The sequence below is a fragment of the Felis catus genome, chromosome A1 (assembly GCF_018350175.1).
Source record: "Felis catus isolate Fca126 chromosome A1, F.catus_Fca126_mat1.0, whole genome shotgun sequence".
In the NCBI taxonomy this organism is placed as follows: Eukaryota; Metazoa; Chordata; class Mammalia; order Carnivora; family Felidae; genus Felis; species Felis catus.
In genome coordinates, this window is record NC_058368.1 from 72,105,506 (window position 1) to 72,130,532 (window position 25,027).

Genomic DNA, 25,027 nt, shown 5'->3' on the forward strand with positions numbered 1-25,027 from the left:
ATCTAGTACCCCTCCCCTTTTCGTTATTTCTGTAGTAGAGCTTTGCACATTTTTTTTTTTTTTTTCTGCAAAGGACACTGTCTGCTAGTCCCAAGTACTCAGAGCTATGCTGCTCTGCAGTGCCCTCTTCTGGCTCCAGAAGATACTGACAGTCACCTGAAATGATCAAAACAAGGAATACAGAAATCAATCAATTTCAGGATAAGTAATTTTAGACCTGAAGTTTAAATTACAGGTAAGGCAGGTGCCAGTAAATGTTTCTTCTGGATGTAAACACATCAGACATGTAGGACTTAAAGGGAAGGGTATGGATGACATTACACGGAGTCTGCACTAAAGAAAATAAAAGATTAGTTGAAAAAGCCCTTTTTGGTGGTTTTCTTTTGTTTGTAAATCTAATACATCCAACTCCAGAAGACAAACATTCTCTGACTGAATTATCAAAATACATTTAAACATTCAAACAAGAGACACCTGGGTGGCTCAGTCAGTTGAGTATCCAACTCTTGATTTCGGCTCAGGTCATGGTCTTAGGGTTTGTGAGTTCGAGCCCCACATTGGGCTCTGCACTGCACTGACGGTGTGGAGCCTGCTTGGGATTCTCTCTCTCTCCCTCTCTTTTTCTGCCCCTCTTGTGCACGCACTCTTTCTTTCTCTCAAAATAAATAAACTTAACAAAAATTAAATGTTCAAGCAGCACAGAGATTTTTTTTGTCTTAAAATTTTAATTTAAAAGGTATTTTCAGAACTATGCACTTTAACGTGAAATTCAGGAGGTTCAAATTTGCAGTTATTTGTGGTTGAATAATTTGGAGCTGAAGGACACAGCAATGGATGGATCTCGCTGATTTTCTGGCAATTTCTTTAGCATCTTTTAATCTACAGGTACACCTCCTTCCTGCCACCCCCTCCCCCAACCATAGTTGAAGGACCGGGGGCATGTCACCTGGAGCTTCCAGGAGTGTGGATTTTCCCAAGTGCACATTCATGCCATAGTTCACATGCTCCTCTGTCTTCTATACCTCTTGCAAATTGGTAGTTGGACCCAGAGTCTCATCTGGCTCATACTTGATGGTTTTGGCAAGACCACAGGTGGTGGTGTAGCTTTTCATCAGAAGGCACACAATATCTGATTGTTCCTCTTTTTGTGATGTTAGTAGTATTGATGTCTATTGCTTAGATCATTGATTCATTCAGTTTCTAAAATTGACACTTCTTTCTCATTTATTAGTTGGAACACCTTTATAATGAAGTACTTCCTCTCATGCACTATTTGGTTACTCATTAGTACAGTTCATATGGAAAAGGCAAAGTAAATGTTGATTCTTTACCTTTACTTATTCATTTTTTATGTAATTAATTGGTTTTCTATCATCCTCTGAAGGTGACCAACTAGTTGTTTCAAAATGTCATTATTGGGGCACCTGGGTGGCTCCAAGTTGGTGGTTAAGCGTCCAACTTCGGCTCAGGTCATGATCTCGCAGTTTTTGAGTTCGAGCCCGCATCGGGCTCTGTGCTGACAGCTCAGAGCCTGGAGCCTGCCTCAGATTCTGTGTCTCCCTTTCCCTCTGCCCCTCCCCTGCTCATGCTCTGACTCTCTCTGATTTTCAATAATAAATAATTAACATTTTTTTTAAATAAAAAAATAAAAATGTCATTATTGACTTAAGGACTTAAATATATTTGGTTTCAATCCATTACAATCATTATCCTCATGTGAAGTCAAAGAGCATTGGGAGATTTTTCAAAATGGCTCATGGGTTCTTTTGGCCTGACTTTAGTAGTCTTTGTCTAAGCTTCCTTGTTATTAGTATGGCCAGATATCCCTAGCTCATCTTGTACATGCTTCCTATTTCAAATTACCATTTTTCTCCAAAAAGGCTTGGTTTATTTATTGAGAAATGGGTTTCAAGAACACAATTTAGTGATACTCTTCGCTACTGAGTGGGTCACTGTTTCGAGTGCTTGGCCTGATTTTATTCTGATATTTTCTATTTAAATTCAGGATTCTGCGCTTTTACCTAATCTCTTCCATATGACATCTGTATCTCTTCTGTTTCTGTACCCTCCCACCCCACATCAAAACTCTTGATTATCAAATATACAGAGATAACAGACATTAGAGTATCTGCCAATTACTCATTATTTTTATTTCACATTTCATAGGCACTAGTCTTAGCATTACAATACCTATTCTAACACAATACAACTAATGGATATTTAAAAAATGCATACATTCTTCCCATTTTCCTCTCATTTGTACACTTGTACTATACTCATATCAGCAAAGCAAATAGATATTGCATATTTTTCTCTTTATTTTAATCCTCATGTGGTCCTAGTTAGTCATACACAGTTTAAGAATGTTTGCCACCTGTTCTTATGTTAATGTCTTAGAGTCATTTTTGGAATTCATTTTGGTTGTTTGAAGCATTTTTTTTAGTAATTTCCTCAGGAAAGACTCATAGGAACAACACTACTTACATTCTTACATCTTAATAGTAGTTGTTTTCTTTTCTCCTTTAAACTTGAGAGGTGGTTTTCCTAGACATAAGAAAGCTGGATGACATATTCTTTTCCTGGGTATCCTATATATGTGATTCTAATTTCTTCTGACATAAAACATTCCTGCCAAAAAGTCTGATGGTAATCAAATGTTCTTCCCTTTATAAGTCACTTATTCATTTTGAGCTGATACCTATTTTTGTTTTATTTTATTATTATTATTATTATTGGTTTTAAGTTTCTATTTAAGTTCCAGTTAGTTAACATGTAGTGGAATATTGGTTTCAGAAGTAGAATTTAATAATCCATCACTTACATATAACACCCAGTGCTTATTACACCCTCCTTAATGCCCATCCCCTAACCACCTCCTCTCCAGTACCCCTTAGTTCTCTATAGTTAAGAGTGATATATTAAAGATATATGTTAAACATACATATGTATATATAATTTTAAGTTATTACATTATATTATTATATTATAATTATAATACTAATTATAATATAATGTTATAAAAATATATAATATATATAAATATATAATACATAAAAATATATAATTAATTATAATATAATAAAATAATATATTAAATATATATGTATATATAATTTTTTAAGTCCTGTAATTTGTCTGCAATATGTCTTATTTTTGGTCATTTGTTATTGATGTTTTCAGTTCCAATATATAGCTTCAAATCTTTTTACATTTCAGAAAAGTTTAATGCTGTTCTGTGCTATGGCTTTTGTTTTCTTCTTTCAGGATCTTTATAATACAGATCTGGGACCTTCACTGAAATTCTTTGATTTGTCAGTTTCTTTCAAATCATTTTCATTTCTTTCTTCATTTCTTTTTGATGTCTTCAAATTTCCTCTTTTTTACTTTCTAGTTTTCTAAAGGCATCATCTGATGTATGTAATCACTTTATGTTCTGCCTAGTTTAGTCTTCATTGCTTTTACTAATATAGTTGACCCTTGACCAATGCAGGGGTTAGGGGCACTGACACTCCATTCAGTTGAAAACACACACGTAGCCTTTGACTCCCCCCCAAACTTAACTGCTAACAGCCTACTGTTGACTGGACACCTTACCAATAACACAGTCAACTAACACATTATTTTGTATGCCATATGTATTATATACTGTATTATAACAATAAAGCAAGCTAGACAAAAGAAAATGTTATTAAAAGCATAAGGAAAATACATTTACAGATAGTACTGTGCTGCATTTATCAAAAAATCTGCATGTAAGTGGATGTGCACAGCTCAAATTCATATTGTTGAAGAGTCAACTGTACTTCTTTCCTGAATTCAAGCACCTTATGTATGAATTTCTTACTTTTGTTGCTATTCTAGTCTTATGTAATCTGTATGTCTTTTTAAATTTTATTTATTTATTTATTTATTTATTTATTTATTTTTAATTTACATCCAAGTTAGCATATAGTGCAATAATGATTTCAGGAGTATATTCCGGTAATTCATCCCCTATGTATAACACCCAGTGCTCATCCCAACAAATGTCCTCCCTAATGCCCCTTACCTATTTAGCCCATCCCCCCAATAGCCCTTCCAACAACCCTAAGTTAGTTCTCTGTAACTAACAGTCTTTGAACTGTGAACAGTTGAACAGTCTTTTATGTTTTGTCCCCCTCCCTGCTTTTATATTATTTTTGCTTCCCTTCCCTTTTGTTCATCTGTTCTGTATCTTAAATTCCACATATGAGTGAAGTCATATGATATCTGTCTTTCTCTGATTGACTTATCTCGCTTAGCATGATACCCTCCAGTTCCATCCCCATATGTCTTTTAACTCATTTTCCCATATAATGCTACAGTTTGAGCCATTGGTAGGTAGGTCTTTAGGGTAAGTTTCACTCTATTGGGACAGTATTCTGCTCCTTATTCTTTGTCTCTTACAATTCTTGTAGGGAATTTGGCTGTGATAAATTTCCATTGCTCATGCTTACACACAGTTTTCCTGAACACCTTAGTATTTCCTTCTAGCTTCAGAGTGTCTTCTTCTGTGGTTTTAACACAGTGAACCATATGGCAGCCTTCCTTCTGAGATTTCCTGGCTTTGTTATGGGGAGCAGACACCACCAATTTTATCTGGATCTACTTTTCCCCTCATCACTCTTGTCACTGGCCTGTCAAGTTTGTTTCCACTCCTGGATGTTTTTCTTTGTATGGAGCTAGGCAGGTGTGGTCCAGTCTCAAAGACATTACATGCCCTGTAACTAACTTGGCTTCCTCCCCAACAGCACCAATACTATGTGTTATACCCCAAATTCATGTGTTGAAGCTCTAGCCCCCCAGTGTGAAGATATTAGGAGAAGGGGTCTCTGAGAAGTACCTATGTTTAGAGGAGGTCATGAGGATAGCGCCCCGTGATGGCATTTGTGCCCTCATAAGAAGAGGAAGAGACCAGAGCCCTCCCTCTTTCTGTCATATGATCACGCAGCCAGAAGGCAGTCATCTGTGAACCAGGAAGAAGAACCAGACACAAATCTGCTGACACCTCGACCTTAGTTAGGCTTTCCAGCCTCCAGAGCTCTGAGGGATAAACGCTTGTTGTTGAAGTCACCCAGTCTGTGGTATGTGTTGTAGCATTCCAAACAGACCAAGTCACCTTGCAAACCATGTGGCTATTGTTTTGTCTACAGCTGCTTTTACTTGTGGTTTGTGGATTACTTAATTTTGTTGTAAATATTGTCTATGGAGTTTGGTTGTTATCTAGGTATTCTATTTACTTTCATGTTATCTAGGTATTGTATTTACTTAATTCAAGGAGATTAAGAAAACTATGCCAATGCTTCTATCATTATGCTGGAAGACTCCTTACATATTTTTTGTTGAACTTTAATGCAGATTTATCATTTTTATTTGTCTTTTCAAAGAACAAAATGTTAGTTTTACTAATATTACTTATTGCTTCTTTTTCCCCTATTTGATTAAAATATACTTATTTTCCCCTTCCACTGTCTTAATGTTTTCTTGGTTGGTATTTTAATAAATTCTTGAGTTAAATATTTGGATGATTAGTGCCAGCCTCTATTCTTTTGCTAAATATGCACTCAAGGGTATAACTTTCCCTCTAAAAATGCCTTTGGTTGCTTCTCATAGGTTCAATCTACATAGTGTTTATTAGTTTTCAGTTCTAGAAACTTTTTATTTCCATGCAGTTTCTTCTATGCTGTCTAAATTATTTAAAAGTGATTTTTAAATTTTGAAAAGTGTTGGTGTTTTCTGGTTGTTATTTAGTTTCTAATCTTATTACACTTCCGCTAAATAATGTCTTCTCTAGCATAGTGATTTGGTTCATGTTTAGAATTCCTTTGTGGTATGTAAGTGGTCATGTTTTGTAAATCATTTAGGTGTGCCTCAATCAAAATATGTGCTCTTGGAGCGCCTGGGTGGCTCAGTCAGTTAAGTGTCCAACTTCTGCTCAGGTCATGATCTGAGCTGGTGACTTCGAGCCCCATGTCGGGCTCTGTGTGGACAGCTCAGAGCCTGGAGCCTGCTTTTGATTCTGTGTCTCCCTCTCTTCTGCCATCCCCCACTCGTGCTCTCTCTCTCTCTCCAAAAAAATAAATAGAAAATTAAAAAAAAAAAAGAATGTGTGTTCTCAAGTCGCTAAATGAAGAATTGTATAAATGCCCACTACGTGAAGCTAGTCAACTGTGTATTTCAAATATTCTAAATCCTTACTAATTTTCTTGGCTCTTTGATCATGTATAATGTATCTTACACATATTTGTAATTTAATTTTCAAATTAATACTCATAGGTATGTGTTATTATCTCTTTTTCACAGGTGAGAAATCTGACAATCATAGAAATCATGTTGTTTAGGTCACTCAAATTATAAATTAAAATATTATAATTAAGTCTAGATTATATAGCTCAATGTTCAAATCTCATCACTAAACCATGTGTATCTAAAATGTCACAAGGGGGGCGCCTGGGTGGCGCAGTCGGTTAAGCATCCGACTTCAGCCAGGTCACGATCTCGCGGTCCGTGAGTTCCAGCCCCGCGTCAGGCTCTGGGCTGATGGCTCGGAGCCTGGAGCCTGTTTCCGATTCTGTGTCCCCCTCTCTCTCTGCCCCTCCCCCGCTCATGCTCTGTCTCTCTCTGTCTCAAAAATAAATAAACGCTGAAAAAAAAATTTAAAAAAAAAATAAAAAAAAAATAAAATGTCACAAGGCTTAACAGTATAAAAAAAGGATTTTCCAAACTATACTGTAATACAATGCTGTTTTTTCGACATGAAAGTTTTGGTTTATACACATAACTTGCTCTTATCCCAAATCTTATGCAAGATCTAAACTAGCAATGTTTTTCCTTTGTTCCGTACGTATATGCATACCTGATTTTCAGAATAATGACCCTGAAGCACTAAAGGAGATCAATAACTTTTCTCACCTATTAATACCAGTATGATAAGAGTATTTATATTTTACATTTACTGATTGCTGAAATCTGGGATCCATCACAACTTTCAATTAAGTAGAATATTAATTCGTTTATTCAACCACCAGGGAGTAACCCTAGACTATCAGGGAATAGTAGCTTCCTTTGGAATGCTGCTGTGCTTAGTCTGAACACTTGTATTCTCTGGTAACCTCCTTCAAAATGAAGCCATTAGTATTTAGTATTAGACAGAAAACCATAGCTATTCTAAGTATTCAGCTCACTTTTTCTGATTTGGAGTTGTTAACAACGTATTTCTGTTTGTAACTGAGAAAAAGTTTGAGAGTCATGTTTTTCCTTTTTTCATTTTGCAAATATTAACAGGCTGACAATAAATGGAAATGCATTTATAAAAACATATGACCATAAAGCACAAAACCATGGTCCAATGAACAAGGCTTGATGAATGTCATTTCTGCTGGAAAGGTGTAGTGTAATTATTGTAATTAGCTGCTTTATTGAATAAGTCTCCCACATAAAATGTCATAATTGGAAATAAGCAATTACTTAAAATTACATAGGTTGAAGGTGGTAGGTACATCATTCAGCCGTATTTTAATTTTTCATGCACCTGTGAACTGAAAACTAATCCCATGGCGCATAGGACAGATCATGTGTACGGCAGGATGTTTCTATAAAATCAACTTTTTATAAAATTGACATTATGCTTGGAAAGAAAGAATTTAAAAAGGCGATTAGTGTAGGCAGCAGCAAAATTAAAATAGTCACATTACAATGTATGCAAAGGTGAGTACTGTTATAATAGCATGTTATGAAGCTTTGAAATATGCCTTAGAATGTGGATTTTGTGAAAAAGGAGTTTTAGATGATGGGTCAAGAGTTTTGATCTTGTTATTTCAACATTATAAATTCTGAACCCTGAAAAAACACCAGACATAAAAATTTAAAAATATATAAATAGGTACACACACACACACACACACACACACACACACACACCCTTCACGGTCATCCTTTGGGGCCAAGGGCACCCATACCCATTGATTTCTGCTCTGTGTGTGAAACACCTTTTTATCTTTCTGTGAATTCCACCAGATCATAGGCTCCATATGGTAAGGCTGGTGGATTCTTTGTCCGCTACATTTCTCTCCACCGTCCAGTACTGCCTGTAATTTGTTCTTGAAATGTATTTACAGAATGAATACATTGCTTAACATTAGAGATGACTCTTTTCTGTACTACATTTTTTTTCTTATGAAGTGAATCCTTGAAACAACAAATGTGAATCAGGTAAAAATTACAAAGGAAGCCTATTTACTTTGAAATGCACCAATTCACTTGATAGGAAAATCTTGTGAAACTAGAAACCAGATGATTGGAAACTTAATTGGCTTGACTGTTTTTGCGCTAGATTGCATGACAATGCTTTAGTCACTCGAGCTTGTGGCGTTGGAGATTTGGCCGAATCTCCAACAACTTACACATCAGCTAGACCAGTGTAAGGATGCCGATGATTCAGAAGATGAGGGAGAACCAGTATTGTCAAAAACAGGTATGCTCAAAGTACGCTACCTACTGGTGGGAAACCATAATATACACTATAATATATACCTAAGCATATCACTTCATGCTTAGAGCTCATATAGACAGAAAGACAAAAACCAAAAACCTGCAGAGATTAAAAAAAAAAAGAGTGGATTTATGATTCTGGGAGAAAATGCCAGATGCTTTTAATCATGCAGGTGTTTGTGAATTTAAAATCCCAGGCACTCTGGGAGCAGTGCTTGCTCTCCAATTATGATTCAATTGTATTTGAACTTTAGATCCAAATATACCAGCCCCAGCAACAACTGTAACACATTGGGATCAGTATTACACTTAAAGGAAAGTAAAACTTAAGACTAAACTATACTCAAAAGAGAAGAACATTGAGACAGGGGAGTTAAATGTAACTTTCACAGGTAGGCTTAGTTGCAAAGTCAGCTCTGATCATTGCTTTGGAGACAGCACCAAAAAATTGTGGTTAAAAGCTTTTTGTATTATCTACAGATGATGCTTGATCCTAGATGCATTTACTTTTGAACTTCAGTGGGTGTACACCTAAGGAATGCAAAGTACTTATAATCCCAGACCCAAAATGATTATACCACTAAATATTCTGCAAGAAGAATCACTGACCGGGAATTTCTCTTCTTGTGTTAGCTGACGGCAGGACGTGATTTTTACCTGGACCCCAGCTCACTGTGTGCATAGAAAGGGCCTCAAGAAATAACTGAAATGAAAAGATGTGCACTCAAACTCAGCTGTACTTTGATCTCAGCACGAAAACATACTGCAAAGGCCAATCAAAATGAAAGAAAAAGTTTTCATTTATATTTTGTATCTTTTTGTTTCCTCTCCATTATTGTGAATAAATGGACAATCAATCGCCTACTAATGCATTTGTAAGCTAAACACAGAAGTCCGGAAGTCCAGAGAGTTTTCACATTCTGTCTGGTGGCTTCTTCCCTCCCCCCCCACCCCCCCGACCACATGGTTTGTAACTCTGCTATCCGGCCCCTGGTGAGGTGGTGGTGCCATGTAATCTCCCACTGTCCTCCTAGAGATGCGTCTTGAATAGCACCGCGGAGATGCTAAGCTATTATTTTAGAAAATCCTTTCAGAAGAGTAAAAGCCCTAAAGATGAAAATAGGCTGTTCTTCCGCACCCCCCCCCTTTTTTTTGGTGAGTAAATGTTCATCCTGAAAATTATAGATCAGTTAACTTGCTCTGTATGTAGTTACTGGAACAAATCATCAAACACTCTATAATCACACAGAAAAATACAAAATGCTGTCTGGCAATCAACAAGGCTTTGTGAAGAGTAAATCTTTCCAGAGCAATTTAATTTACTTCTTGAGTATCTGAGACACTATGTAGGCAATGAGGGTAGTAACTGAAATATCACAAAAAATCAGACTAAAAAAAATCATATTCATGAGCAATAAGGAAAATAAATCAATAATTAATATATTGTGCTTAACTAGACTGTTAGAATTGGAGGTTAATTTGTTTATGTAAAAGTCCTTTGTCTTGACTGGTGAATGTAAGTCTATTTGCTTAGTCTGAATTCATGGTATGGTTTAGTATCGGTAATCTTTTTTATCTGGTGTTAGAGGCACGTGACATAAGCTATGCCAGTGCAATGCTAGGCATTTAACATATTATAATCTATTATTTAATCCTCATGACAAACACTGAAAATAAGAATTACCTCTAGAGATGAGGATCGGAACCGACATCACTTATGACTGTGACTGGTCATAATCGCCATTCTACTCAGCTTCTCATGAAGTTATGTCAAGCATCTTCAGCGTCCTGTGCTTTTCCACAGGCTTCCCTCTCTGCCTGGAGCACCTTCCTCCTACAATGCTCAAGCTTCCTGCTCCTGTAAGGGATCCTGTCTCAGGTTCCTGCAACAATTTTTACCCCCCTGCATTTACACGTTTGTCCCCACGAGACTAAAAGCCCCTAAAGGGCACTGCTCACATTTTGCTCAGTGTTGAATTTTCAGGGCCCCAAAAGAGTGCCAGAGGAACAACAGGTGTTCCATAAACGTTTGCTGAATGACTGAGTGAACCTGAAGACTTATGGAAATGAAAAGGGCCAAGAAAACATAGTAATTACTTGTATCACTTCCCTCGCTTTGTACATGTGTTAGCTGGTAATTGTGGAGGCTTACTGTGGAACTTGCTGTATATGCTTAGCAGAAAGGAGGCAGGTAAGACAGAGGCAGATGTTGCCCTATTGTCAGAGAAATACTCTCTATTTTTTTTAACTTTATTTATTTATTTTGAGAGAGACAGAGATAGCATGAGTGGGCCAGGGGCAGAGAGAGAGAAAAGGGAGAAAGAGAGAGAGAGAGAGAGAATCCCAAAGAGGCTCCATGATGCCAGCACAGAGCCCGATACGGAGCTTGAATGCACGAAACTGTGAGATCATGACCTGAGCTGAAATCAAGCTCAGGCTGATGTGAGTGTGTAGTTCCCTCATGTTCTCCACATGCTGTGAGGTTTTGACCCCAGAAAGGGCACAGCAGCCAAGACAGCAGGGCAGAAGGATTGGCGAGCTCAGCTAAAGGGCAGAGAGAGTCGCCAGTTCCAGCCACAGTGCAAACCTTGACATTATGGAGACGATTCACCTGTGAATGGGCTGCTTTTATTACCAGGGCTACTGAAAAAGCACGTTCACACCTCAGTTTACTAACAAACACTCTACTAAGGAATCCCAGGGTTTAGTTTCAATAATCTGGACAAAAAATGGGTAGAAAACCATTGCCCGATTTCCTTCTGCTTGGAAAGTACAAACCTCCTCTCAAGAGATGCAGGTTTATCCTTTAACCAGGAGAGGGAACCCCTGGCCGACGCCGCAGGTGTGGGAGAGTAGGAGGAGAAAGGAATGAGGGAATTAGCCTTGGGAATGCCATTTTCTATGGAGTCTGGAAGGGCAGCCATTCACCACAAGGGAGAGGTTGGAAAGCACTGTTTCCTGTCTTTTTTTTTTTTTAAGTTTATTTATTTATTTTGAGGGGGAGAGGGGCAGAAGGGGGGAGAGAGAGAGAGAGAGAGAGAGAGAGAGAGAGAGAGAGAATCCGAGCAGGGTCCACACTGTCAGCGCAGAGCCTGATGAAGGGCTTGATCCCACAAACCGTGAGATCATGACCTGAGCTGAAATCAAGAGTCGGACACTCAACCACCTGAGCCACCCAAGTGCCCCTCTGTCTTTTTCCTTTAGGATCTGCAACAACAACTTAAAGATTTTATGTTTTTGTTTGCTTATTGTTTATGGGGAGAAGGGCAGGTATTTTAAACTACATGATAAAGGTGATCAGGTCCCTGAAGCATAAGATTGCCATGGAATTATTTATGGTTGTTCAAAGCCAAGGTCATAACTCAGACAGTACCCTGCCCAGCATGTGCCTTTGTGCCTTCATGTTCCTCCAGTTGCATAACCAAAACCACCCCCACTGTTCGTTGTCGTGTTTTCTTTTTTATCCCTTAACTTATGATCTTCATGTTCCTGGGGGCTCAGTATTTTCCTTGACACGAGGTCAGCTTTGCGGGACTCAGAAGTTTCTCCTTACAGGTCAGCGTTAATGGAAAAGTTTTACTTTAGTGCTCCTTTTTTTCATGTCATGGGAATCACTGTTAGACCGGCCTCACATTTTCTTTTTATTTCTTACTACTCTTTGAGGAAAAACAGCCTCAATCTGTGCCGTACCACGCTGGAGAGTTTCTTCATATAGAGAGAAAGCCTTGCCATCCACTGGACACTGCCAGGCATTTCCAAAGGCAGCTGGGGCTGTCACAGAAATTTCCAAGTGCTCGCCGAAAAATATTTTATCAGAAGCTACGAGGGGTATGGTCTCTGTTCAGGATTTTTGTCATGTGCTTATGTAATTTTATGTGGCTTTAGGGTTTTTAAGTAAAAATTTAAAAAAGGCTTGGCATGTTTACAAATACAAATACTAGACTGCTTCCTCTTCAATTTCTGCTCCCCTGGGGCATCCTCATGCTGACATTCGTTAAGCGGGCTTCTCTGTGTTGGGTTTTCTGGGCTAATGGCACTCAACACAGACAACAAATCCCAGGTACTTCTGAGGACGACCAGGAAGCGATGGCAGCTGAAGCTGCAAACACTGGAACGTCAAAGGAGGGAAGTTGACTTTCCCTGCAGCCTAAATAAAGCCAAGGCTTTAAGAAGCAACAGTAGCGTGGGTAAACCTTCTTGCTGCTGCCATGCTAGGGTAGTGGCTACTGAGATGAAGAGAAAATATGTTCTCTACACCCCACCTTCCCAACTGGAGCATGTCTCCAGAGAATGTAGCTCACGAGGAGATAAATAATATTCTCCCAATTGTAGATTATCCAGATATGGGCCAATGAAGCTTGCCTGGGGTGAAGGATAACCTAACCATCACTATAATTTTCCTGGTACAAGATCAGATATTGTGTGTTTGAATCAACCAAACTTATAGATTGGGGAATGCCTGTTGTCATCAAAAAATTCTAGTATCTTCTATTAATTTTTAAAAAAATTCATTTATTTATTTTGTGAAAGACAGAGAGAGCTGGGGAGGGGCAGAGAGAGAGGAAGAGAGGGAGAATTCCAAGCAGGCTCCACACGGTCAACGTGCAGAGCCCAAATTGGGGCTCGAACTCATCGAGATCATGAACTGAGCCGAAATCAAGAGTCGGATGCTTAACTGACTGAGCCACCCAGGTGCTCTAGTTCTGGTCTCTTTTACAATGCTGAGTGATTTAGATACCACTGAGGAGCAGTGCCTGTGCTAGTTCATTATATTTTAGGATATTATGAGAAAGGCACAATTGTACGATAATGGAATAAAATTGTAATTGTTATCTTACTTTCAGTTAGTTAAAAATAACGTTAAATGAGAAAGTAGACAGAAGCCACAAAAATATAAGGACATTGAAGAAGTCAGAAATGGCATCTGAAATTCTCAGACAGTGATCTAGCACAGGGATCGCTAGGGGAGGGAGATGGTGGGCACCCAGAAGGGTGATAGGGTGTGCCCCCCTTGGGACCCCCACACACCTGCCAAGAATCTTTATTTTTTTTCCTCACCAATTTCAAAATATTTTGTTCAGAAAGTGTGAGAAATGTCGTATTTGCTTTCAGAGAGAAAATAAATGATCAGGGACTAATTTCAATTTTGTGTTTCCAGTGGAATAATGTTATTAGTGACTTAAAAGAGCATGTTGTGGATTTATGCCCACTTGGGGCACAACGGCCACCAGCTCTCGGTATTCTTTGTGGAGATGGCTGGTCACGACAACCACAGCCCAGGCTGGGGGTTCATGCCATACCTCTGGCTTAAAGTCTGCATTTGAAATAAAATTTAAAAATAAACATTCCGTGTTCTAGTATGTAAAATGCGATTTCACACTGAGTGGCTGAAACCAGGCCACTATCCCTCCACTTGATTGTCCACTAACACATGCAGTTCCTCGTGTATGCCCTGGACACAGTATTGAATGAAATGTAACAACTGTGGACAAGAAATGTGACAAATTTAATATTTTTAAAAAAACAGTCAAAGTCTTTACTGAGGGTTAAGAATATTGCTTGTATGTGTACACACGCATGCAAACGCACATTTTGTGGGTTTTTTTCCACTCAAAATTTAAAGGCAAAGAAAAATCTCAGTTGAGATCAATTCAATGGCTTGGAAGATATAGTGGAATAAATATTTCAAAGCACAGAATAAAAGCAGAGTGACGGCAATCATGAGGGAAAAAGTAAGAGGGAAATAAAGGGCCAGATGGAAAAGTAATAATTGAACAAATAGTAAATGAAAATTTCCCTGACAAATATCTCAGTCTGCAAACTGAAAAGACTCCCCATTTGGGACAGTTCTGATGAGAAACGACATACAAAGTACATCCTGGTAAGGCTTCTGAGCCCCAGGGATACGTAGGAAGTCTTAAAAGCTCCCCCAAACCAGAAAGCCTACCTGCCAACCAACCAACCAACCAACCAACCAACCACCAAAGAAAAAACTAATTATATTCATATGAAAAAAAAATGACAGTGGCATCAGACTTGTCATCTACAACGTTGGAATCTAGAAGAGAGAGAAATAGCATCTGTAGGTGACTGAAAGAAAATAAACAGGAAGAGACATCGTACAAGGAGTTCATTATCGTAACTGAGAACAAAATCACCGGGCTGCAGCACATGATGAGTGCTGGGAGAGTTAGAGGGGAGAGGTGGGGAAGGGCAGGAGAAAAGCAGCAGAGGGGAAAGGCTAATCCTCGTGGGATGGGAGAGCAGGGGAAAGAGGATGAAGGGGCTGGTATTTTATTTTCACGTGATAATGAGAAATATGTGTTTGATTCTAAGCAACAGAAAAAGGGTGGCCCCAATTTAATGGAATAAAAAGTGAACCAGGACTTTCAAAGGAAAACGCCTGCGAGTGAACCCTAATGTTTAAGATCTGTTACAAACTCTGTAACTGGTCATTCATTTTCTAACTGTGGAATCCGAGGGAAAAAATTCCCTATCAACTATTGAATGATAGATAGATCACAACATGATTAAGACAACACATAGCGATAATTGCCACCACATACTAAGCACTTAATAAGCGGTAGTTATGTTGACTGATTTTTTTTTCTAATATTTATTTATTTTTGAGACAGAGAGACAGAGTGCAAGTGGGGGAGGAACAGAGAGTAGGAGACACAGAATCTGAAGCAGGCTCCAGGCCCTGAGCTGTCAGCCTGATGCATAGCTCGAACTCATGGACGGCGAGATCATGACCTGAAACTTAGACACTTAACTGACTGAGCCACCCAGGAGCCCCTTGACTGATTTTTATAGGAACCTCCTCTGGTTTTTCTCCCTAGTGTAATAACTGGAATAAACATGATCTCTTGAAAAAGCAACACACAGGCCACCCTTAAACCGGGCTGACCGCTGGCAATCAGAACCCTTCTGCAAGTAAGAAAATGCAGGGTTGGGACGCTCTCTACCCATCAAAGTCACAGGGCTGCTACCTGGCACGGCTCAGAAGCTGACGTGTACAAATGCAAAACTGAAATTCATAAATAATACCAATGTCAGGTTTAACAATTTCTTCTACAAATAAAATCATTTTCTTCATTATTGTCCTGAGACCTTCGATTTCAGGACCCCATAGAGCCTTGCAATTATGTAAAACATACGTGCTTAAGAAAACTTTGGTAATTTGAAGCAGTGGATTCTTACTTTTTGGTCAATGTATTTGTTGTCTTCTATTGCGGACCGTTTGGAGTGATCGCAGGACGAGGAAGAGGTGGAAGGGAGGCTCCGTAACAGGCAGCAGGTGTCCTGTTGCTGGCGATCGATGAACTGCTTCATGAAACTCTCCCTTTGCAAATGAAGTACAGACACACACATGTCAAGCATTGTTAAATAAAATGGAGCACGTGGTGGCGTTTTACACCTGTGCATTTGCTTGAGCTAAGATAGAGGTGACAGAAGTTCAGAGAAAAAAAGACCCAGAACATTCACTTTCTAATGTCCCCTCTTTGTAAAGGGAGCTTTCCTACTATTCTTCATTCTTCATCTTATATTCTAATAAACTTTTGCCTGCTAAAAAAGAAAGAAAGAAAGAAAGAAAGAAAGAAGACACATCATGCCAAGAGCAGTGTTTAAATTTAATTAGCAAAATAATTAATTTAGAGAAAGCTTCCTGAATCTTCAGTAGTTTTGTTTAAAAAAGCAATGTCCCTGAAATAACTTTTAAGCAATAATATTCAGTCATTGACGGTAGTTTTTTGAATCTCATTGTGGTAATAAGATACTTCTTTTCCGCCTCTAAGACTTAGAAGAATTAGTTCATCTCTCTGAACTTCCACTCATCATAAGAATTATTGAGAGATAATTTTACATTTAAAGATTAAAAATAACTCAAAGAAACTTGCTTTATCTCGTCTCCAAAACATGGTGAGAATGCAAATAACACCTTTCATACAACCACTAATCTTGAATCTAATATGTGGCTCTTTTATACTTCCTATTTTCTTTTTCTTTAAAATTTTTTAATATTTATTTTTGAGAGAGAAAGAGAGAGACAGAGCACGAGTGGGGGGAGGAGGGGCTGAGAGAGAGGGAGACACAGAATCCAAAGCAGGCTCCAGGCTCCAGGCTTCTCAGCACAGAGCCTGACGGGGGACTTGAACTCATGAGCCTCAAGATCATGACCTGAGCGGAAGTTGGACGCTTAACTGACTGAGCCACCCAGGTGCCCCATACTTCCTATTTTCAAGTTAAAAAATTATTTTAATCAGAAATGCAAATATATTTCCATTTGAATTTTAAATATTATGGCACCATATCCAGTCTCACATTTTTATACCCCCCCCCCCCACAGGACTGTTTTTAGAACTAGTTACATAAAAATGTCAAATTTCATACTATTCTGGTTCTATTTGTGATTTTTGAGCTACAACTGAAATAAAATCCTTTGATTATTAAAAATAAGGGTTTGAACACATCCTTTATGCAAATGCTTAACTGAAGGGCAAAGGGGTGGAAGATAAAATTAGTGTAAGTGGGAAATGCCACATTTCTTCTTTTAAAAGAGGAAGACAAGGACCCATTAGAGCCTAAGGTGAGTGTGCTGGGCAAGCCATGTCACCAGAATTTTCCTTCTAAGGTTGTGTCCATGCTACATTAAGGACAGTTTAAAGATTTGGAGGAACGACATACCATTCTCTCCCACAATTGTTATGTTGGTTTATGATGCATAAAGAAACAATGGCAACACACTTTTGAGCAGGTCTTTGTAATGCACTACTTGTTCTCTAAGATGCATTAAAGAATTTTTAAACTTGACAAAAGCGTGAAAGACAAATTATACTGGAATCAGACATGACGTTCTAAACAAATGCTGTCACAGCAGGACAGAAACCTGGCTGGTGGCATTTCTCTACTTCCTTGGAAATAAAAGTCTTCAAGAGGCAAGTTTATCCTTATATGGTTGAAAGTCAGGGGTTGGTGTCTACCTGCAGCTGTGAGCACCCGTGCCTGTTACCTGGGGAGTCGAATCCCTGAGGAGCATCTCGGGAAGAAGCAGGGGGAAACAGCCTAATGCCACCATCAAATGACTGCTCCGAATATATCGCTTAAAGGGGTCAATGGCTTTTAAAACAGAGGTAGAGAGAGTAGAAACATAAATAACTTAAAAATAGAAAAAAATACCCTTCTTTTAAACATGAACTTGAAAGAAGGACTGATGCAGATTCAAGATAACTCTTTGACAGTGTATTTGGCACATACGCTGAAATAAGTATATTAATACCTGATTTTAGGAACTGTAAAATCTGAAGGAAGCTTTGAGATTTTCACCATTTGCGGTCTGTTTGGAAATTTTTCAAAGATTCGAAGTCGCAAAGGGAGCTTCTCTTTGGTGTCTGCATTGGCTTCACTTTGCTTTAACTAAAGAAAAAAATAGAAAGAAGACAAGGGGGAACTTGGCTTACTGCAAGTCACGGAGTACTTGAGTTTTCGAATCAAGGAAACGGTGAGTTGGTGCACGACGGACGGTAGATGGCAGCAGAGACCCATCAAGTGTGTTACTGTCTCCCGCCATCTACTGCTCTCTCCGTGCACAAACTTGAAAACAACCCGGAAAACAAACCCAAAACTAAACCAAAGCAAAAAACTAGCCCAGAAAAAAAAAAAAAAAAACAACAATGAGAGGAAACACTTATTGTTATTTTATTTCCAAATATTCCCGTTAATACCAAACATTACTTTTTATTGTTTACTTCTTTATTATCACTAGCATATCCAATAACCTAACAATAAAATTTATTTTATAAATATGTGTGCTACGGCAGGAAATCAAAAGAATACAAATAAATGAAAATCCTAAGTAGTAATAGTTGTAAAGAGGGAAAATGTCAAGAAAACGCATCATTTATTCTAGCAGATTAAAAAGAAAAGCTCAAAATGGAAACAACACATTTGGTACCTACAGGAAGTTCTCTGTTTAGTTAGTTGTAAGGATAGATGCTTGAGAATGATTATATTATATGCCATAAAATATCTTTGCAAGAAATGACAAGCAAATGGTATCTATCTATCTATCTATCTATCATCTCTCTATCTACAAGAGGGCTTTTATATTTCTTTTTTTTTTTAATTTTTTCTTAACGTTTATTTATTTTTGAGACAGAGAGACACAGAGCATGAATGGGGGAGGGGCAGAGAGAGAGGGAGACAGAATCAGAAGCAGGCTCCAGGCTCTGAGCCATCAGCCCAGAGCCCGACGCGGGGCTCGAACTCACGGACCGCGAGATCGTGACCCGGGCCGAAGTCGGACGCTTAACTGACTGAGCCACCCAGGTGCCCCATGAGGGCTTTTATATTTCTACAAATTAGGTCTCAGGGAGACTGAGACTTGAGGTCACAAACTGGAACCAGTGCTGAGCTAAGGAGCCGTCCTAAGGATGGATTTGGCTAGGGGAACTCTGGCCTGAAAAATGAAGTAATGTGCTTCCTCCCCTTCTCAGAACGCACTGTCTTCCCAATCCAAGGCTGACTTCTCTTGCCAACCTCCCTTACTTCTTTTTTTTTAATGTTTTATTTATTTTTGAGAGCAAGAGAGACAGAGCATGAGTGGGGGAGGGGCAGAGAGAGAGACCCAGAACGCAAAGCAGGCTCCAGGCTCCGAGCTGTCAACACAGAGCCCCACATGGGGTTTGAACTCAGGAACCGTGAGATCATGACCTGAGCCGAGTCAGACGCTTAACCGACTGAGCCACCCAGGTGCCCCCCCTTACTTCTTTTTACTACTGCCTCCTCTCAGACCTCTCTGTAGACTGGGATGAACCTCTCTATGTCCACCGACTTGTCCCCCTCTCCAGCCTGCATCTCGGAACGCCGATCCTGTTCAAAGAGTCCATCAAATTCGGGCAGCTTCTCTGCTGGGCTTAGGGAAGCATGTTTCAAAAGCTATCAGCTTCTTCTCCCTTGCTGGGTGTGCTTTTACTTTATAATTACAACCTGTCTCCAGTCTGTGGAAAGATTAGCATGGGAGGCTGAGAACAGTTTTGTAAGTCAGAGAGGTGCCAACTCTTCCCTCCTCCCTGAGTGAGGGTATCCACACTGGCCAGAGAGAACATGGGTGCTGCATTTGGGGGAACATACAATTTCAATACAATACACGGTTGTCCAATCGGTTGTGAGCTCATCATGAGGTTATATGTCTTATTTCTAGTTCAGAAAACGTGCCTCATTTCTCATAAACTTCAGAAACTGTTCCTACATTTTTGTTGTATATAATATAAATATTTTGCCATAGCCATCTGTACATCTTAGTTAATTCTGGGGCCTGTCTGTGGTTTTTCTGACTGAGGTGGTGACCTCATTTAGAAAAGGGGCCACTGTTCATGGCCTTCCTCCCCTTCTACATGGAATGCAACACAGCATGCTCTCAACCATTTGATGGTTATGATGGTGACAGTGATGAAGAATTAGCTCTCAAAGGTGCAAAGCAAACACGGCTAGCATTTCCATGAGATGCAGGGAATTAGAAAAATGGCCCCACATGTAAACACAGAAATTCACAAGGAAGAGAGTCATTTTCCAAAAATTTATTGGGACAACTGGTATAAAAATATTTGTCAGTGGTAAGTAGAGCACACAGAAAAAGAAAAGGCAGTTAATATGTTAAGTCAGACCAGAGAGAAAGGCAATTATGTAGGGCCAAAGACAGGCCAAGAAGACAGAGCAGAAACAAGGTATTTAATGCATGTATTTGCTGACTCACTTATTTATATATCAATGCAGTCACTTATAAATCAAATCCCAGAGGCCAGGTTCCATGCAAAGTTCTAGGGATATAAAAATAACCAAGACACTGTATTTGCTCTCACGGAGCCCACATTATAACCGATAGATGGTTATATAAACAGATAATGACAAATATAATAGCTCTTCTAGCTGAGATCTAAACAAGGTGCCAAGAGCTCAAGGTGAGGAGCAAAGGGAGAAGCTTTAAAAAATGACGGTGCTACTTTTATTTCCAGAAACTTCTCCTAGTATTCTGGAGGCTGGGAGACCTAAATCAAGGTATCAGCAGCGTCATGCTCTCTCTGAAAGCTCTAGGGAAGACTCCTTTCCTTGACTCAGCTTCTCAGCAATCCTGGTGTTCCTTGATCTGTAGCTACATCGCTCTGTTATCTTCCTGTGAAATCATAAGGCTTCTTCCCCGTGTGTTTCTGTGTCTATCTGATTCTCCTTCTCTTTTCTTACAAAGACACCAGTCATTTAAATCAAGGCCCACCCTAACGCAGTATGATCTTAATTGATCATGTCTGTAAAAATCTAAGTTCCAAACAGGTCCCATTCTGAGGCTCCAGGTGGACATGAATTTTGGAGGGACACTATTAAACCCACTACATACAGTAGTTGAAATTCTCAACCACTGTTTCTCTTTCCGCTGAGCCTGTAAATTCTAGGATGACAAGGGTCCTCAGAGGACAAGGATATTTGCAGGGGTTGGGTGTGTTTCCTTATTTCATGTTCCGGGGCTGCCACAATATTGACACAAAGTAACCGACACAAATATATGTTGAATGAATAATTATACAATCACTAGCAGAACTAAACTCTAGCAGATAACTTGGAAATAAAAGAAAGGATTGTAGGTATATCCTGAAGGGTGGAGAGATAAGCAGAAAGTATCAATTTACTGATTGAAAAATTTGTTGGTGTAGAGTCTAAGTATCCCTAGATTCACAGAATAGAATAAAATTAGACTCTGTGGCATTCAACCTGAACTTACATCTACCATCGATGAGCCCATAGATGTTTAGAGTAAGTTTAGATGTAAAATTAAAGAAAAAGTTTTAACATTTATTCGTTTTTGCGAGACAGAGAGAGACAGAGCACAAGTAGGGGAGGGGCAGAGAGAGAAGGGACACGGAATCTGAAGCAGGCTCCAGGCTCTGAGCTGTCAGCACAGAGCCCAACTCGGGGCCAAAATTCATGGACCATGACATCATGACCTGAACCAAAGTCAGATGCCTAACCAACTGAGCCAACCAGGTGCCCCTAGACAAAAAATTGTATAATATTTAATTAAGTACCCTAGCCTATGATGTTTGGCAAATGTAGGGTACCAGTATTGAAAAATAGTCACCTTGCCTGCATGTTTTTAAAATGGAACACATCTCATTCTACTTAGTGTTAAAGTTATTTATACTTCCCCAAACTTGTAAACTCCTCAGGGGCAAGATTCTGTGTTTTTTTACTTAAAAAAATTTTTTTTAGAGAGTGAGAGATTGTGAGAGGGGAAGAGGGGAAGGGGGGGAGAGAGAGAGAGAGAGAGAGAGAGAGAGAGAGAGAGAGAAAGAGAGAAAGAGAATATCAAGCAGAATCTATGCTCATCATGGAGACCAGCTCGGGGCTCCATCCCACGACACGGGGATCATGGCCTGAGCCCAAATCCAGAGTCAGACACTCAACCAGCTGAGCCAACTAGGCACCCCAGATTCTGTTAAAAATATTTTTAATGTTTATTTTCTTTTTGAAAGAGAGAGAGAGAGAGAGAGAGAGAGAGAGAGAGAGAGCGTGAGTGGGGGAGAGGTAGGGAGAGAGGGGAGACACAGAATTTGAAGAAGGCTCCAGGCTTAGCTGTCAGCACAGATCCCGATGTGGGGCTCAAACCCACAAACTGTAAGATCATGACCTGAGCCGAAGTTGGACGCTCACCCGACTGAGCCACCCAGGCACCTCATGTTTTTAATTTACTTCTATAGCACCTTGTAGAGAGTAGAAAAATAATAACTGTTTGTGAATAAATGAATTAGAATTTAGCATGAATTGATCGTGGAACCGTAAATCTACAAATGAGAAGCTCTTTCTGATGATTCAGAAGTTTCTTCAGGATCCTACCAATCCTCTCAAATGTCAGGCATCATGGCTCCACAGAAGGGCCAGTTAAGCCAGAGAAGGGTGGGTGGTTGCATGGGGGGGGGCAGACATATCAGATCTCACCGCAGAGGCGCTGGACAGAATCTTCTACAAGCGGGGGAGGGGCCTCTTTCTGGACAGCACCTGCCACATGCTCTGTCTGCTGTTCACAGTTAAACAGCATCAACTACAGGTGAATATACACACATCCAGCAGCTCGGCACCTACCAGAAACATGTCCACATGCACACCACAGCCACGCTCACAAGCCTGCAGCCACGCTAAACCATAAACTCCTCAAATGCCCATCAGCAGTTGAATGGAGAAGTAAATTGTGGTTTATTTATGCATTTGAGTCAATGAACTACTTCCAAGCACAAGGATTTGGGTGAATTTTACAAACTAACGTTGAATGAAGGAATCCGACCAATGAAACAAGTACATCCTGAATGATCCCATTTATATAAAGTTAAAGAGCAGGTGACGCTACTCTATCTGGCTGAGCGTCTGCAAGAGTAGTTACCCTGGGGTGGGGTGAAGCATCATGACTAAGAGGACATGTGGGGAGGGGCTTCTAAGGACAGCTGATCTTGGTCTGGGTGCTGGGTGTGCTCGGTTTGGAAAAGTTCAGCAAAATCATCTAATCCTTACTCCACTGCTATTAATCTCCAAAACCTGGACCATTTCTCCTTCCCCAGTCAGTGATGTTGGTCAAGATACAAAAAGAGGAAGAAATACGAGAGGACGATGGGATCGGCTTGCCTACCGAGAGGTGCAGGGTGGGATGAAGGTGAAGCAGCCAGAGCAAAGAGAAATACTGCATGGTACTTGGAAACCACAGTCAAGTTTCCTGACACACAATAAACCCTATTCTACCTTTTATCCAAATTCTTCCCCCTTCTTGCATTTAAGGACAGATTTCCCCAAGGTTAAACTTACTTTGATGCAAATGGGTGAGTAATATGGATTACATTGAAAATACGGGATGATAATAGAAGATCCTTATACTATACCACAAAAGCAGACCTTCTAACATACAGTAATTTTTTTCAGGATTAATTTTTTTTATATATATATGAAATTTATTGTCAAATTGGTTTCCATACAACACCCAGTGCTCATCCCAAAAGGTGCCCTCCTCAATACCCATCACCTGCCCTCTCCTCCCTCCCACCCCCCATCAACCCTCAGTTTGTTCTCAGTTTTTAACAGTCTCTTAGGCTTTGGCTGTCTCCCACTCTAACCTCTTTTTTTTTTTCCTTCCCCTCCCCCATGGGTTCCTGTTAAGTTTCTCAGGATCCACATAAGAGTGAAACCATATAACATACAGTAATTATAATTGTAAATGTTTGCTTGGAAATAATTTCAAAGATTATAACTCTTGGATGGAAGGAAGAGAATGCAGAATGCAGAGAACACAAGATTTCAGTCTTTATGTTGGAAAATCTAATGTAGGGGCATCTGGGTGGCTCAGTGGGTTAAGTGTTCGACTTTGGATCAGGTCATGTTCTCGTGGTTCGTGAGTTCGAGCCCCGCGTCAGGCTCTGTGCTGACCGCATGGAGCCTGGAGTCCGCTTCAGATTCTGTGTCTCCTTCACTCTCTGCCCCACCCCCACTTGCACTCTGTCTCTCTCTCTCTCTCAAAAAGAAATAAACATTAAAAAAAAATTAAAGAAAAGAAAAATCTGATATAAAGAACAGTAACAAAGGAAAGAATTCATAATGGCTTCGACTGAGCATGACGTGTGGCTGTAACAAATAGATCAGATGATAGATTTGTAACAGACTCACATGGTTTTAAAAAAACACATTTGCAAAGAAGAAATTAGAATAAAAGAGAAAGATTCAAACCTTGAGCTTTAAAGTATATAAATCATCGAAGCTCAGGGCTATTCTATGGCTCAGCATCTGTCTTGTGGAGATATCATTACACGTCGGGCGGCTGAAAGCCTTTTGCTTTCTGTGTGCTTCTCAAGAGACTTGGGTGTAATCGCTCTGCATGACACATACCCTGTTCTGCCTCATCGCTTACATCTTCTGTATTCCAGCCTGTGCTTTCTTCTGTTAAAATATTCAAACATTATTCAGTTTCGGTTCCTTTCTAAATGCTGCGACAAATAACTGAATTGAAGGATTGTGTTAAATAAAAATTTTTGTAATTTTTGGTGTGATTTTTCTAAAAGAAAACAACTTAAAAAGTATTCAGACTTGGGAACGATTCTCATTTTAAAATCTAGTTCATGCTAGTTTGAAAAATGCGCACAGACCTGTAGGTCAGTGTAGCTGAGGAGTATTTTTCTGGCAGTTCAGTATGTGAAAAACGGCCACATTATGCTCAATCTGGAGAAGGAAGTTTGTCTACGTTATCTGAGTAAATTAAGGCCGAGTTCTCTTTTCTTCTTTAGACAATGGGTTTGGCCGGTTTTCCTAGATCTATACATGACGCAGTAATTCAGAAGTGAGACTCTTCCTAAAGCATAAACTGTTATTTTTCAAGCAAGTTTCTCTTGCTATTTTGCATCTGTGATTTTTACAACCCAAACTGCACGGCTTCTGGGTTAAAACAGATGGGATATCTGGAGTAATGATCAAACATGTTGGTCTCTGTTAATATCTC

The 25,027-nt window shown here is 39.5% G+C and overlaps 1 protein-coding gene across 8 annotated transcripts in view; it reads right to left on the reverse strand.

The window, feature by feature from the left end:
• The window catches only part of NALCN (sodium leak channel, non-selective), a 325,095-nt gene that overhangs the window by 71,680 nt on the left and 228,388 nt on the right, over positions 1–25,027 (reverse strand). For all 8 annotated transcript variants that reach the window (XM_045055586.1, XM_045055583.1, XM_045055579.1 and 5 more), the window contains 2 exons: positions 17,789–17,925; positions 15,712–15,853 (listed from right to left, as the gene is read on the reverse strand). In XM_045055586.1, coding sequence (XP_044911521.1) covers positions 15,712–15,853; positions 17,789–17,925 — 279 coding nt within the window. The remainder of the gene's footprint in view (positions 1–15,711; positions 15,854–17,788; positions 17,926–25,027) is intronic.